Raw genomic sequence first — 16,245 nt, 5'->3', positions numbered from 1 at the left:
GTTTGAAGAACTGGGCCTGGAAGAGGCCCACCTGACCTGGAAGGGAAGCCAGGCTCAAATGTGTAGAGTGAGAAAAGCCAACTCCAATCAAGTTGCATAATGGTATTTTATTTCCAAAGCAGAATGGAGATTATGCACTTCCAAAGGGTGGCTGAATATATGGTTCTCTTTTATCTCATTGTGAAAAGGGAGTGCTGGGTTTCACGATATTAATAATTATAAGTGTTACCATTTATTGAATACTTATTAGAGACTTGACATTGTTTTAAGCTCATTGTATGTTTTTAACTCACGTAATTTTGACAAGAACCCTGTGAAGTGGGGTGTGCTGTTTCTCCTATTTTACATTTGAGGAATTTGAGGTATTGAACAGGTATGTAACCACAGGTTACCTGCTGGCTAATAAGTGGCAGAATGGGAACTGGAATCCAAGGAGTCCGGTTTCAGGGCCTTTACACTTAACCACAGCACTTTTTGCCTCTCTAGGACAAGAATGTGGTCCTAGGGATGAAGCCAAGTGAGAACATATCCTTTGATGGAAACTGTCACTCTTATTATTTATTGATCTTGATGATATACAGTTAGATAAAGGCAGGATAGCTCAGTACTTCAGGACCTATCCAGAGATACTCCTGTTCCCACTTCATTTGCAAATGTGGGTCTCCATTAAGAAATAGGAATGATCCAGATGACTCAAAGAGGTCAGTGTCTTTGAACCAGGGAAAAACAAGAACCTATTTCTACCACTGGAGGACATGCATGTAGTACCTAAGATCACATTATCTAAACCAAGTAATTTTGCCTAGAACAGTGATTTCCAACCCTCTGTGTGCATCATTGTGTCCTGGGAAGCTTTTTAAACATACTAATGCTTGAACCTTTTTTTCAGAGATTTCGATTGAATTGGTCTGGGTTCTGTGATTCAAGGCTCCCAAGGCTGTTGAGTTGATAACCTATGAACTGAAGCTGAGTTTCATCAGAGGCCAACACTAACCTTAACAAGACATTGCACTTCAGGCCAACTCAGCAGGACACAGACAGATTTGCCACAGGGTGGGACATCCGGGAGTCACAGGAGGAGCCAGGGAAGCAAGGGCTGAAGTTAGGGATTACCAGGACAGTGCAAGATAGCCTGAAACTCAAAAAGGACACATCATCGCAAGCCATTTACATGATCTGTTTCCATGCTGGAGTCATGCAGAATACAGGCTCAGAATACCCCCTGGGCTGAGCTCCCTGACTGGCATCTGTGTCCTCCTGCAGCCCCATAGCCCTGCCACACCAGAGCAGGTCTCTGGCTCTGGCACGTATTCACTTGGGGCCTCTGATGTGTGTGGAGGAAGCATTGTTAAAATAGCACAGGACAAGACAGAAGGAGAACATAGAGGGGTAAATCATAACAACCAAATTTTTTAATACTAGCTTGCTGATATGGTCAGTTACGATGGTTGGTATCAGATATTACAATGATTGGTTAATATGATTTCCAATGAGACTTTATTGATTCATGCTCAACCAATGACTTTTCCTATCAATTTCTCAGTATCCAGGAGCAAGACAAGAAGCTTCAGGCTCTGTGGAATGCTTGTGAAAAGTTGCCCAAGGCCAATCACAACAACATCCGGTAAGTGGATACTTACCAAGTGTAGACACATGGCTTGGGCTTAGGTAAGCCTCAGACATACAACTCCCCGGGTAAAAGTCATGGTAACTACCATGCATCGCATTTTATGATGTCCAAGACATTATTAACATGCATGGTCTCTTTTTTTTTTTTTTTTTGAGATGGAGTCTTGCTCTGTCGCCCAGGCTGGAGTACAGTGGGATGATCTCGGCTCACTGCAAGCTCCGCCTCCCAGGTTCACACCATTCTCCTGCCTCAGCCTCCCGAGTAGCTATAGGCACCCACCACCATGCATGGTCTCTTTTAAACCCCAAGCCACCCTGTGAGGGAAGGCAGGAATAATTATTGCCATTTTTTAGATGAGGAAATGGACTCAAAGAAGCAAACCATTGGCTAATTCAGTTAAAGGTGCAAAGATGAATGCAAGCTATCTTAAGATATTGAGGATTTGTGGTAAAGACAGGTAGGTGTTGGTGGACACCTGGGAGAAGCTGACCTACATGGGAGCTGGGGGAGGCAGAAGTGTCCTTGAGCAAGTCCACAGGAAGGAGAGACGAGGGAGCGTATTCTCCCGTACTCCCCCATTCCCGAGCCCCAGCTGTGTTCCACGTCTGCCTCTCGCTTTTCTTGCTACCACTCGAGCTTCCACTTCCGGCGCGCTGCAGATCCTTCTCCACGCCTGGCTCCTGCTGCTTCACACTCTGCTGCTTTACCGCTTTGTCATGCCAGCACCCATCCCGGCCCTGCTGCCTTTCCTCCCAGCTTCTTCGGAGGCAGATTTTCAGCATCAGCACCTACTGCCATCTGCCTGGTTATTTCTGTTTTCCTGTTAAAAATCTCCAGAATGACGGCGTGGCAGTTCCTCAAACAATTAAACACAGAATTACTGTAGGATCCAGCAATTCCACTTCTGGATATGTACCTAAAAGAATCGAAAGCAGGGACTTAATATTTGCACACTCGTATTCGTAGCAGCAGTATTCATAGTAGGTAAAAGGTGAAAAACCAAATGTCCATCTACAGATAAGTGGATAAACAAAATGTGATATGTTCAGGTAATGGATGCCATTCTGATTCTTGTCGTCACGTGGATAAACCTTGAGGACGTTGTGCTACGCGAAAGAAGCCAAACAAACTACAAAAGGACAAATGCAATACATGATTCCACTTATATGAAGTACCTGGAGTGGTCAAACTCATAGAGAAACAAAATGGGATGGTGGTTGCCAGGGCTAGGAGATGGTTGCCAGGGGCTAGGAGACAGGAGATGATTGGTTTTCGTTTTGTTTTGTTTTTCTTGAGGCAGAGTCTCACTCTGTCTCCCAGGCTGGAGTCCAGTGGTGCAATCTCGGCTCGCTGCAACCCCCACCACCCGGGGTTCGAGTGATTCTCCTGCCTCAGCCTCCTGAGTAGCTGGGACTGTGGATGTGCGCCACCATGCCTGGCTAATTTTTGTGTTTTTTTTTTTTTTTAGTAGAGACGGGGTTTCACCATGTTGGCCAGGCTGGTCTCAAACTCCTGGCCACAGGTGATCCGCCCACCTCGGCCTCCCAAAGTCCTGAGATTACAGGCATGAGCCACGGCGCCTGGCCGAGATTATTGTTTAATGGGGACAAGGTTTAGCTAGGGAAGAAGAAAACATTCAGGAAACAGATGGTGGTGATAGTTTCATAACACTGTGAATGTACTTACTGCCACCAAATTGTACATCTAAAAATGACTGAAGTAGTACATTGTATGTATATTACGAATCAGATCCCAAGAGCGGGAATCGGATGGTTTCAACTTATGGCATGTTGCTGACCACAGCCCTAGGTCACTGGCCAGCCTGTGGGTTGGCCTAAGCTCTCAGCTTAGGTCCTACATCCTGGTCCAGACCTGTGTGGCCTCTTGGAGGGTGAGGCATGGCCAGGAGAGGCCGTGGGTGGAGTTATCACAGTGACAGCTAAGTGATTACATGGTAGGACGTGAGTCTGCTGGACTTTTTACTGGGCTGACGAAGGTGAGCAGAAAATCCCGAATGAGTCGCTTCACCATGATCCAAGCAAAATGGGGTTAGGGCCACAGCCTGTTGTAACTGAGAGGCCAGAGAAAACATGTCCTCTCGGGGTCCTGGGGCACCTTGTCAGGGCCTGGCAGATTTTTAGTGTCGTTTGCCAGAGCTATTTTTTTAAATTTGCACATAGCTTCTTCATTGTATTTGTTTTATTTCTATATAGCTTCTTTGTTGGCTCTTTTTATAAAATAACTTTATTAAGCTATGATTTTCATACCATTGAACCTTTTTAACACATGCAATGTAGTAGTTTTTAGTGTGTTCATATAGTTTTGCAATTATTACTCGTGTCTCATTTTAGAACATTTCCCTTACCCCAAAAAAGAAATCGCCTTCCCATAAGCACTCCTTATTTTCCCCAACCATGCCCCTAAGCAACCACTAATGTACTTTCTGGCTCCATAGATTTGCCTATTCTAGGCATTTCGTAGAAATGGAATACTATAATATGTGGCCTTTTGTGTCGGGCTTCTTTCACGTAACATAATGTTTTCAAGTGTATCCATGTTGCAGGATGTGCCAATACTTCATTCCTTTTTATGGTTGAATAATACTTCATTGTATGGACATACCACATTTAATTTATCGGTTCATACCTTTATGGACATTTGGGTCATTTCCACCCTTTGGCTATTACTAATAATTATGATTCCATGAACATTTGTGTACAAGTTTGTGTGTGGACAGCTTTCTTTCGGGTATTATCCCTAGGAGTAGAATTGCTGGATCATATACTAAGTCTGTGTTGGACTTTTTCTTTCTTAGATCTTTCCAGAGCACCGAACTGAGGGTAACTCCGGGAAACACCACCCCTAGCATGTAGATGTTCCTGCCAATGGTACTTAGACATACTGTTTATCACTCCTGCACACAGGGAAGATGGCAAGAAGTAATGGGGTTTGTAAAAAGCGAGGCACTTCAGGTCATTATATACTGAGTCAGAAGGAAAGATGGAGACTTTCTGGCCAGTGTTAGTTGAAGCAGATGTTGACACCTGACCCAGTGAGATCTGAGCCTGTCTGTTTTTGGAAAGAGGATGCAGAATTTCCGTTTCCTGACACGTGACCCATGTTCATTACATTGCAGGTGCATGAGTCTCCTAGTCAGTGAGATATATGACATGGGAGAAGCTTCTGTCTAGTCCCCAGGGGGACATGGCTGGTGTTGAGCCTTGGTTAAACCTAGCCCTTCTAATTTTCTTTTAGATACTTGATCAAATTTTTATCCAAGCTGTCAGAATATCAAGATGTAAACAAGATGACTCCCAGTAACATGGCAATTGTTTTAGGACCCAACCTCCTATGGCCACAAGCAGAAGGGTAAGTACAGGGTAGAGAAGCAATGTGGGTGATCAGGTGGGACTGCAGGGCCTGAGCAGGGTGGGCAGGACAGCTGGGGCCTAGCTGAGCACCAGCCTCATGTATTTTCCAAACCCTATTTCTGTGTTGGCCTGCTCCTCTTTTAGGCTGAGGAGGAGGCACAGAATTCTGCAGATCTTTCTGTTTGTTGATGGTCCCAGAGCTGCAGGTCTGAAGTCAGGGTCTTCTCTGAGCTAATTAAGTCAGCATTGGGATGAGGGGAAAGGAGGGTGTAGGACATGGTGGCACAGGTCAGGCAAGCTCTTTGACTCTGTCATAAGAGGACACATCCCAGCCTCAGGATTCGGAGGCATAGAGGGCTGTCTCCAGAGACAGCAGAGTTGGAAAGAGGATGAGAATCACAGGGATGGGAGGGAGGAGAATCACACCTCACATTGAAAGTGGCTTTGTAGGGATTGTTCATGTGCCCTGGGGGTATCCCCATTCTGCAGATGGAAAAAGAGAAGTTCAGAAAGATGAAGTGTCCCTCCCAAGAGGAAGTCTGCTCTCAAACCTCCGCCTGCAGGCTTCCAGTCCAGGGCCCCTTCCTGGGCTCTGCAGCCAGAGGACCATGGGCCTCAAACCCTGCCTCAGCTACTAACTCCACCCTGTTCGCCTCTGCTCTCTGCTTACAGGAACATTACAGAGATGATGACCACAGTGTCGCTGCAGATTGTTGGGATCATTGAACCTATCATCCAGCATGCAGACTGGTTCTTCCCTGGGGGTACGTGACAGCACCTAGGTGTTGGGGCAAAAGGCAGGGAACAGGAGTGTCACTGCGAGTTCTGAGCCTTTGAAGCCAAGTACCACGGCCCACAGGCTTTTTCTTTTTTATTCCCCTATAAACACACACACACACACAAACACACACACACACACACGCAGACACGCACAAAGGCACACACGTATCAGGGTGGAGTCATGGCAGCTTCCTTCTGTAATCTCTATATTTTTTGAGACGGAGTTTTGCTCTTGTTGCCCAGGCTGGAGTGCAATGGTGCGATCCGGCTCATTGCAACCTCCGCCTCCCAGGTTCAAGCAATTCTCCTGCCTCACTCCCACCCCCTGAGTAGCTGGGATTATAGGCATGCACCACCATGCCCGACTAATTTTGTATTTTTAGTAGAGACAGGGTTTCTCCATGTCGCTCAGGCTGGTCTTGAACTCCTGACCTCAGGTGATCTGCCTGCCTCATCCTCCCAAAGTGCTGGGATTACAGGCTTGAGCCACTGCGCCCGGCCTGTAATCTCTATTTCAAGGGACACTCTGGCCTGAAGGTGTCCATTGTCTGTACTAACCATGTCCGTGGATTTTACTGGTCTAATATCCATACCATGGTTTCTTCAAATCTGCAAATCTTAGAATGCTTGTGCAGGAAGGTAAGATCCTCTGCCCCACGTAGATGCAGAGAGGGAGACAGGTTCCTGAGATGGATGGGGACTTTATTCAGGACTTACAGATCACCTGGATGCCTTACAGACCCCCTTTTTGCCACCCTAGGTTGTGCCCTTTGAGTTGTCCCTCAGCTTGTGAAGGTGGGGCTCAATCTCAAAGGCAATGAGATTCTTTTTTTTAATGCCTGCTTCAAAATTAGGCTCTGAAGGCAGCTTCCTAAGAGGGAGTTTCAGAGATGTTCTGAGCCACAGAAGCCTCGCTCCATAAGTAGATGACTCTCAATGGTGACAGCTTTGAAGAGATAGCACTTGTTACACTAAATTCAGCATCTGCTTAAAAACATAATAATTGGTACTGTACCTTATGTTTGGTAGACATTAAGGGAATGCTTTTTGCTGTGCTGCAACAGCTGTTAAGGCATGTGAGGGTAGGTTAGTAATTCTGTGCACTGCCCATTAGAGGTAATCAATTAATGCTGTTCTAACATTGAAGAAGTTTGATTGTCTTTCTTTTGCTTCATGTGTTTTAAGTTCTGAACTGCTGACTCCCTAAGAGTTGCGTTGATAACAGAGTTGGGTGGGTGTGGGAAATCAAGATAAAGAAATAAAGGAGGTAGGAGTCAAGGCAGTAATCCTATAGGTTCTGTGGCTGAGCTAATTCATTACCACTGCAGACAGACAGAACTGTGCAGAGCTAATTTATTCTCAGTGACTAGGAAAGGATGGAATGAGTACTTCTGTGTATCTCTTTGACAGCCAAAAAACAACTTTAATGAAATCTCTATTTCTAATATCTTGAATTTATTCTCTATGGTTTTCCAGAAAGGCAGTGTCATCATCTATAAATATTAATATTGCCTCTTATTTTATTTTCTTGACTAATTCCATTGGCTAGCATTTCTCAAATGGTGTTAAGTAATGGTGGTGATAGTGAGTATTGCCATTTCTCCTGATTCGATTAGGACAGCTGTCAGCTTTCAGTCTTAAGCATGAGGTTTTAGAAAGAATATTTCATATATTTCAGAAAGTATCCATCTGTTTCTGTTTTTACAAAGTTTTTTTTTTTTTTTTTTTTTTTCACAAATTGACATTGCTTTATTAAATGCCTATATAGGTGATCACATGTGTTCCCTTTTTTGGCCTGTTAATGTGATACATTATATTAATAAAGTGAATTAATATGTGGAACCATGGGATGAAATTTTCTAGGGATGACATATGAGGGAGTGGGTGTCTGGACTCATTCCTCTCCTGCCCAGAAAGGGTGTGGCAGACCAACAGTTCACGTGTACCAATTCTTTCTTCCCTGCAGAGATAGAGTTCAACATTACTGGCAATTATGGGAGTCCAGTACACGTGAACCATAATGCCAACTACAGCTCAATGCCCTCCCCAGACATTGACCCTGCTGACCGGCGCCAGCCCGAGCAGGCCCGCCGGCCCCTCAGCGTCGCCACGGATAATATGATGCTGGAGTTTTACAAAAAGGATGGGTATGAACTGGTGTCTCTTTCTCAGCAATGGGGATTAGGGGAGATGGTGGAGGTGGATGGGTGACACATAAGAAAAATACAATTACGGGAAGGCTGCACTGACTCTCAGCAGTTTAGGTGACTCGTAGCAATTAAACTCTATCTGCTGTGTCTGGGATGAGTTTCTTTGGCTTGCCGCCCTTTAAACCAGAAGTCAGTGTAGCCTTCTTAGCTGACAGAGTTGTGATCAGTATTAATTAGTTCTCATCAAAAGAAAGAAAAAGTAGTCACTGAGGGGAATTAAAAAAAATACATATGCACTTTATTTGGAATCAAAATGTATACATGTAGATCAATTCCAGAATTTGTAGTGGCTTTACTTTGATTATAAATCGGCTCATTGCATTCTTCAGAAGCATCCTGGCACAAACAATACCTTTAATGTACAGTTTAACATTCCCAGTTTCAGCCTAAAACCTGAAACAGCCTGAGTGTAAAATCCTTCTAGGTTTTTAAGATGTTTTCGTATCTTTTATTATTAACATCCATAACTACTTCAATGCAGTTATTAAGAGGCTTGTAAGTACATTCAATTTAGTTTGCATAGCAACAACCCTGTCCACATTCATGTTAAATTAGTTTATATAATATTGAACTACATAATGATTCCCATAGCAAGTAAGATGGGCCTAAACAGGTTTCATAACAAGCACAGCTGACTCACGGTGAGCACCAGCTCAGCCATGGCAACCAGAGGACGTGGACTAATGAGCGCGTTCAGCAAGCTGCAGGCATCCATGAATACCTCTTACAGGTGGGGATCGTGTTGGTTGGTCAGGCACATCAGTTCAGTAAACTTTGGTTAGAAATTAAAAATTACTACTGTAAAATAAAATGTAGCAAGTGCTCCTTTAGGATAGATGAGAGCATAAAGCATTGAATGGGAGTATCGGAAATGCAGACAACAGGAAGTAACCTAGCTAGAACCTTCCCCTTTCCTGACAGACCACTGGGAAGCCAGAAAGATATGCTTGAAAGGCCCATGGCCTAAAGCGGCACAGGAGGGAAGGTTGAAAATCCAAGAACTGTTAGAGGTGTATGAATCTCACTTTTCACCCCGCTTCTTTCCGAATGGGAGTTGGTATTGGAGAACTAAAGTTGGCGGAGGAGACCTAGGCTTGGTTCCTGGGATGATGGTAAGGCCTTCACAATGGCCAATATCTCTTCTTTGTTACTTCACCTATCAGAGACAATTTGTATATGGCAGATGGGAGTTGTTTGTGTGCGCTATGCTGGTGTTTATTGTTCTCCACTTAGTGGAGAAAGAAAAAAAAAGGAAATTCTTAGAAATTCAAATGAGTATGAAAAAATGTCTTTCTTTTTTTTGTTTTGTTTTGTTTTAAGACAGAGTCTTGGCTGGGCGCAGTGGCTCACGCCTGTAATCCCAGCACTGGGAGGCTGAGGTGGGTGGATCATAAGGTCAGGTGTTCAAGACTAGCCTGACCAACATGGTGAAACCCCGTCTCTACTAAAAATACAAAAATTAGCTGGGCGTGGTGGCACGCACTTGTAATCTCAGCTACTCAGGGAGCTGAGGCAGGAGAATCACTTGAACCTGGGAGGTGGAGGTTGCAGTGAGCCGAGATCGTGCCATTGCACTCCAGCCTGGGTGACAGAGCAAGACTCCATCTCAAAAAAAAAAAAAAAAAGAAAAAGAGAGTCTCGCTCTGTCGCCCAGGCTGGAGTGTAGTGGTGCAATCTTGGCTCACTGCAACCTCCACATCCTGGTTTCAAGTAATAAAACTCATGCCTTAGCCTCCCAAGTAGCTGGGATTACAGGCGGGAGCCACCATGCCTGGCTAATTTTTGTATTTTTAGTAGAGATGGGGTTTTGCCATGTTGGCCAGGCTGGTCTCGAACTCCTGACCTCAAGTGTTCCTCCCGCCTTGGTCTCCCAAAGTACTGGGATTACAGGTGTGAGCCACTGTGCCTGGCCTCAGAAAAAATTTCTTTAATCTATAAAAAGGAACATACTTAGAATCTGAGAGTCGGAGACAGAGAAAACTAGACAGAGCATTGGAACTTGTTTTTAAATCTTATTAACTCATTTCCTTTGTGAAATCTCTGTAAGCTGAAGGGATGCTCTTGAGGGTAAATTCTGGTCCTGGTTGGGTGATACAGCACTCCTGATATTCCATCCCAGGTGTTTCTACCTCCAAAGTGTGCCCCTCCATCCCTCCTCCATCCTCTCTGCCAGATCTGGTTTGATTCCAGTGCCTCCTGGGCGTACTCCAAATGGCCTCTGAGAGAGAGTTACCACTGCAGATGCATTGGAGTACTCAGAGTTTGCTGGCCCACTATCTGCAGGCAGATGCAGAAGCTTCAGCAATATCTTAAGCAGATACCTTATCTCTGATAAAGCCCTCCTGCTTAAGAATTTTCTAAATGATATGTCCACTCTGTATACTATTCTTATTTAAAGTTGAAACTGCCACCATCTACTTTAAGAGTATAGGAAATTTATTACATAATTTATTGTTGTACGTAAAATAAAATATATGTTTCAAAATGTGTATTAAATGTTAAATTCAGGCCAGGCGTGGTGGCTTACACCTGTAATCCCAGCACTTTGGGAGGCCGAGGCGGGTGGATCACCTGAGCTCGGGAGTTCGAGACCAGCCTGACCAAAATGCAGAAATCCTGTCTCTACTAAAAATACAAAATTAGCCCGGTATGATGGCGCATGCCTGTAATCCCAGCTACTTGGAAGGCTGAGGCAGGAAAATCGCTTGAACCCGGGAGATGGAGGTTGCGGTGAGCCAAGATCGCACCATTGCATGACAGCCTGGGCAACAAGAGCAAAACTCTGTCTCCAAAAAAAAAGTTAAAGTCAACGAAGGTCTTACTGGTTTAGGGTGGCTCTCCCTGAGTTGTCTGAGCTAGAGCATCTGTGCGTACGTTGTAAGGAATTGTAGTGAATTGTAGAAGATCAGTTCTTATCTGACCTTAAAGAGTGGGTGTTTTTGGGGAGAGGAAAGAAATTTGCATCTCTTGAGTCCCTATGTTATCCTAGTAACATTAGGGCAGTTCTCTATATTGGCCCCATTTCTGATCATTTGAAATCTATGAGATGCATTTTAAGGTCTTCACGCTGCTCATTGAAACCCTGACAAATTAAAGCTCGTGTTATTGGAGGTTTTTGGCCAAGTTAAAAAATATATATATACATGAATTATATATCAATAAAGCAGATACTTATTTAAAAAGAAGAAAGTTGGGGGGCAGAAAAACTGGGTAAAATTGCAAAGAAATGGTAAGTTACCGATCTGTGTCAGTGACACTTTCCTAGGCTGGCTGTTATGTTCTAGATGTCATACAAAGCTTCTTACTTCCCTCACAACTCTGGGCTTTAGTCCTGATGCCTTTCTGATTTGAAATGATGCAGGAAGCTGGGTTTCTTTAGCAGGGCTTGGGGTCCAATTCAGGAGCTTACATATACATTTTTCATCATTGTGGTAGGTAAAATAATGCCCATCCACCAAAGAAAAATAGATCTAAAGCCCTGGAAACTATCCATATTTCCTTATTTTGGAAAAAGGTCTTTGAATATGTGATTAAAATAAGGATCTTGAAATAAGGGGATTGATTATTTTGGATTATCAAGGTAGGCTCTACATGACATCATGTGCATCCTTATTAAGAGGGAGGCAGAGAGAGATTTGACTACACACACAGAAGAAATGTGAAGATGGAAGAGAGAAATTTGAAGAGATGGCCACAAGCCAGAGATTGCCAACAGCCACCAGAAGCTAGAAGAGAGAGCAAAGCCTTGCTCCCTCCTTGATTTTCACCTGGTAATACCAATTCTAATTTATTTAGAAAATCAATTTCTGGGCCAGGCATGATGGCTCATGCCTGTAAACCCAGCACTTTGGGTGGCCGAGGTGGGTGGATCACCTGAGGCTGAGAGTTCAAGACCAGCCTGACCAACATGGAGAAACCCTGTCTCTACTAAAAATACAAAATTAGCCAGGCATCGTGGTGCATGCCTGTAATCCCAGCTACTTGGGAGGCTGAGGCAGGAGAATTGCTTGAACCCAGGGAGGCGGAGGTTGCAGTGAGCCGAGATAGTGCCATTGCACTCCAGCCTGGGCAGCAGGAGTGAAACGCCCTCTCAAAAAAAAAAAAAAGAAAGAAATTTCTGTTGTTTACCAACCTTGTGGTTGGTACTCGTGACAGCAGCCACAGGAAGCCAATGCAATCATCCACTGCAGCTCCACACCAAGAGCTTTGGTAAAGATGGCAGCAGATACTTTGATTGTCTTCCCAGGGAGTGTTGGAATCTGATTGCCCTCCCTTCGAGTCTGAGTTGCTCTAGTGAGTTACTTGACCTAGTAGGATGTGGCAGAGGTGATGTTCTGGGACTTCTGAGGCCAGGTCAGAAGAAGGCTTATAGATTCTTCCTGGGTCTCTGGGGACAGTCACTCTTGGAGCCCAGTACCATCCTACATGGAAATCCAAGTAGCTCCTTGAAGAGAAATGGAAGTCCTCAGCCCTCAAGCCCAGCTGAGCACTGTCCTGACAGCCAGCACAACTCCAAGCTCTGAGAAGGAGTCATTCTGGAGTCTTCAGCCCAAGTCAGACCACCTCTGCCGATGCGGTGTGTGCAGACAGGCCGGCCTTGCACCAGTGCTGTGTGTGCAGACAGACCGGCCTTGCACCAATGCTGTGTGTGCAGACAGGCCAGCCTTACACCAATGCTGTGGGTGCAGACAGGCCGGCCTTGCACCTGTGCTGTGGGTGCAGACAGGCCGGCCTTGCACCTGTGCTGTGGGTGCAGACAGGCCGGCCTTGCGCCGGTGCTGTGTGTGCAGACAGGCCGGCCTTGCGCCGGTGCTGTGTATGCACACAGGCCGGCCTTGCCAAGCCCTGCCAGAACTCTAGATTGGTGACCCACATAACCATGCTAAGTTTTAGGGTAGTTTGTTACATAACAAAGAGCCAGAACAAGCTTAAAAAAAAAAAAAAGAAAAGAAAACCCTTCAACCCCATCACCTGTCCCAAATCTCCTCGTCTGATTTAAATGGCCTGGCCTGGGATAAGTTTGTGATTCTAATGTGGGCTGGGGTTGGGAACCACTGAATAATTTTGCCACTCTGAATGAAGAATTTGGCAATGCTACATTTTTTTTTTTAAATTTATCAAAACTTAAGCCATTGAGTATTGGTGTGATATATAGGGTGTCCTAACTCCGCCAACACTCTGAGCAACAAAGTATTAAATAAATCACACTATTGTTTTCTGTACTTTTTAAGCTCCTTCTTAGAAAGTTTCTGGTGCAGATTATGTTTTTAGTGTCTTTTTTGTTTGAGTTGTTTTATTGTTTTATAGAATAGTGAAATTTGTGTCTTAGGTCATTAGTCCTAAATAATAAATGAAAGTAACTCTACGGTCCCTTCTATTTCTCTGACCAGTGCCAGACTTCCTGGTCAAATCAATTTTTTTTTCTACTGCCTTCAGAAGAGTTTGCCAAAGTGTCTACACTCTTGCTGGTTGGTCAGGGAGCACCCACTAGCATTGGGCTTTGGACTCCAAGCATTTGTCAGATGCCTCCACTGGCTGCATCCCCAACTGAGCCTGGACAAGCTGGGCCAGGACTGTTGAGGGACCTGTGGAGAAGCCCAGAGGCAAGAATAGAAGTGACAGGCCAGGCACAGTGGCTCACGCCTGTAATCCCTGCACTTTGGGAGGCCAGGGTGGGCGGATCACTTGAGGTCAGGAGTTCTAGACCAGTCTGGCCAACATGGTGAAACCTTATCTCTACTAAAAATACCAAAGAAATTAGCTGGGTGTGGTGGCAGACGCCTGTAATCCCAGTTACTCGGGAGGCTAGGGCAAGAGAATTGCTTGAACCCAGGAGGCAGAGGAGGTTGCAGTGAGCCAAGATCGTGCCCCTGCAGTCCAGCCTGGGCGACAGAGTGAGACTCCGTCTCACAAAAACAGAATAGAAGCAACATGGGTAATGTGACCTCCTTCCTAGCATCATGTCCCTCCCTTCCCGATAGCTGTCAGATAGCTGCCATCTTCCCCTTCTCTCCTTTCTGTCTCCACGCCCTGCAAGATGCCCATCTGAGACTTCAGTAGACCACTGCCCACACCCTACCTCTGTGTTTCCTCAGTACCTTCCTCCCTACTGCCTCTTTTCTTCCTTCTGGCTCTGGCCCCTGCTCCCTGCACTTGCCCTGCTGGCTTGTCCACCTGTTCTGTTGCCCCTACTTAGTTCTAGTCTCTCGTAGCCTGAAACCCACGAATGGCAAGGCCCTGACAGCATCTATGAAGCTGCCCCACAGACCCCATCAAAATCTCCTTAGATCCTGATGGGCCAGCGATCTGCCATGGAGATCCAGCTACCTCAGGCCTTGATTCTCAGAAGACCAACATACAGCTCCTCTTTGCAGGCCTGAAACCCCACGCACCTACTGCCATTACACTTGGCTCCACCGTGGTCTGATCTTCAGGGGTTCTCTACCAGAGCCAGTTGACAGCAACCCAAATGGTCTATGGGATATTTACATCAGGGCCAGCAGCCTCCCTTGAGCTCTGTTTAGTGGGTGACCCATTCTCAGCCTTTGCTTGAGAGCTGCACTGCAAAGGGCTTGTCCCACCCATGTGGACTTTAATCTAGAAGTTCAGTAATTTGGAGAAGGCACACTTGATTGAGAGAGTTCTAGAATAATTCGAACTGTGCCCTATGGTATACCAGTTTCCACTGGTAGTTGGTTATATTATGAGTGGGAAGGAGGGTGGACTCTGATGTCTAATAAGTTCCTGAAGCACATGATCAACACATTGAAACCAGTTTCTTTAGTGTATGACTTCTTAGAGTCTTTAACATGCTGTTACAAGCCACAGACCTCCACAGGGGGCTGTAGCATACATCATTTCTCAAATTTAGTACATCACAAAACATAAACTGAACCAGTGCCCCAAGGGACTTGTTTTTGCAATTGCAGACGTGGATGTCCTCCGTAGATCCTGCGGTGGAGGGATGAACAGCACATTAAAATCCCTGAGGCCAGGTGCAGTGACTCACACCTGTAATCCCAGCACTATGGGAGGCTGAGGCAGGAGGATTGCTTGAAGCCAGGAGTTCAAGACCAATCTGAGCAACATAGCAAGACATCATCTATACAAACAATTTTTAAAAATTAGTGAGGCATGGTGGCATGCACCTATAGTCCCAGCTTAGAAGGCTGAGACGGGTGAACCCCTTGAGCCTGGGAGGTGGAGGCTGCAGAGAGCTATGATAGTGTCACTGCACTCCAGCATGGATGACATAGTGACAGGCTGTCTCAAAAAAAAAAAAAAAAAAATCCCTGAAAGAGATCATGTCATGGATAAGTGATGCAGTAATTTTACTTCAGAGCTTGAATCTATGACAAGACAAACTTACCTAGAAAGTCATCTGCGTATGGATGGAAAATGTGACTCCTATTTTGGTTTAGGGTTGTCTGCATGGAGAGGGATGTTTTTGGTCCAGACCCCTTATCAGCCTCCTCCCCCGGACTTAGACCTTGTTGGATGCTGGGACCAAGTCTGAAATGTTGTCAGAGGATGTGGCCTTTATGTGTACTGGAGAGGTTAAGGTACTTCGCTGCTACTTACTGAAGAGAGGAGTTACTCCTAGAAAAGCTGGAAAATACTGAATTTAGGCCTCACTGGGTGCGTGTAGGCGAGGCTAAGTCTTAGGAGCTTTGGGTCCCCTTTTCACTCACCTCTGCTGTCCAGGACACCATCTGCTGACCCTGTGGTTCTCTGCCACAGTTCATCTTACAGTCCCTGAATGTGCACGCCTACAATGGGTGTTTGGGAAGCTTCCGTGGATATTTGCGAAGCTACCAGGTTTCCCTGCCCCCTCTTTCTTGGCTGGCCTTTGCCAAATGTAACTGATCTCTAGAACAAAAACCAAAACCTTCCAAATCTCTATAGACTTAAAGACTTCACAGCCATGTATTGGCTGACACCTCCTCTGGCTAGGATTCTTCCTGACCAGGAGTCAGAAACAGCACTGCAGATGTCTGATCTTCAGAGGTCTGTTCTGCTAACGCCAGACAACTCAGCTAGAATGGTCCACAGCAAAATTCTGCCTGGTGATAAGTGTATTCTACCTATAGATACCTATTCTTCTTGGAGCTGGGATCTTCCAAATTTTATATTTTGGCTTCTTTTTCTCCTTTTTTATTTTTCCCTCTTCTTCCTTCTCTTCCCTCTCCACCCACCCCCCCCCCCTTTTTTTTTTTTTTGCTGGGGAAGGTCTTTGTTTCTCTTTAATTTTTGT

At 45.3% G+C, this 16,245-nt stretch overlaps 2 protein-coding genes across 5 annotated transcripts in view; one reads left to right on the top strand and one right to left on the bottom strand.

Annotated features, from left to right (window-relative positions):
* Positions 1-16,245, top strand: part of ARHGAP44 (Rho GTPase activating protein 44) — a 201,335-nt gene that overhangs the window by 160,930 nt on the left and 24,160 nt on the right. For all 4 annotated transcript variants that reach the window (XM_055258708.2, XM_055258706.2, XM_055258705.2 and 1 more), the window contains exons 13-16: positions 1,544-1,624; positions 4,886-4,999; positions 5,674-5,765; positions 7,748-7,928. In XM_055258708.2, the coding sequence (XP_055114683.1) occupies positions 1,544-1,624; positions 4,886-4,999; positions 5,674-5,765; positions 7,748-7,928 (468 nt within the window). The remainder of the gene's footprint in view (positions 1-1,543; positions 1,625-4,885; positions 5,000-5,673; positions 5,766-7,747; positions 7,929-16,245) is intronic.
* The window catches only part of ELAC2 (elaC ribonuclease Z 2), a 73,680-nt gene continuing 58,915 nt past the window's right edge, over positions 1,481-16,245 (bottom strand). Inside the window, exon 26 of the mRNA XM_055258700.2 lies at positions 1,481-2,546. Coding sequence (XP_055114675.1) covers positions 2,508-2,546 — 39 coding nt within the window. The 3' untranslated portion in view covers positions 1,481-2,507. The remainder of the gene's footprint in view (positions 2,547-16,245) is intronic.

Source organism: Symphalangus syndactylus, chromosome 20 (assembly GCF_028878055.3).
Source record: "Symphalangus syndactylus isolate Jambi chromosome 20, NHGRI_mSymSyn1-v2.1_pri, whole genome shotgun sequence".
NCBI lineage: Eukaryota > Metazoa > Chordata > Mammalia > Primates > Hylobatidae > Symphalangus > Symphalangus syndactylus.
The sequence above is the reverse complement of the archived record's forward strand: the minus strand, read 5'-3'. Positions and strand labels throughout refer to the sequence as shown.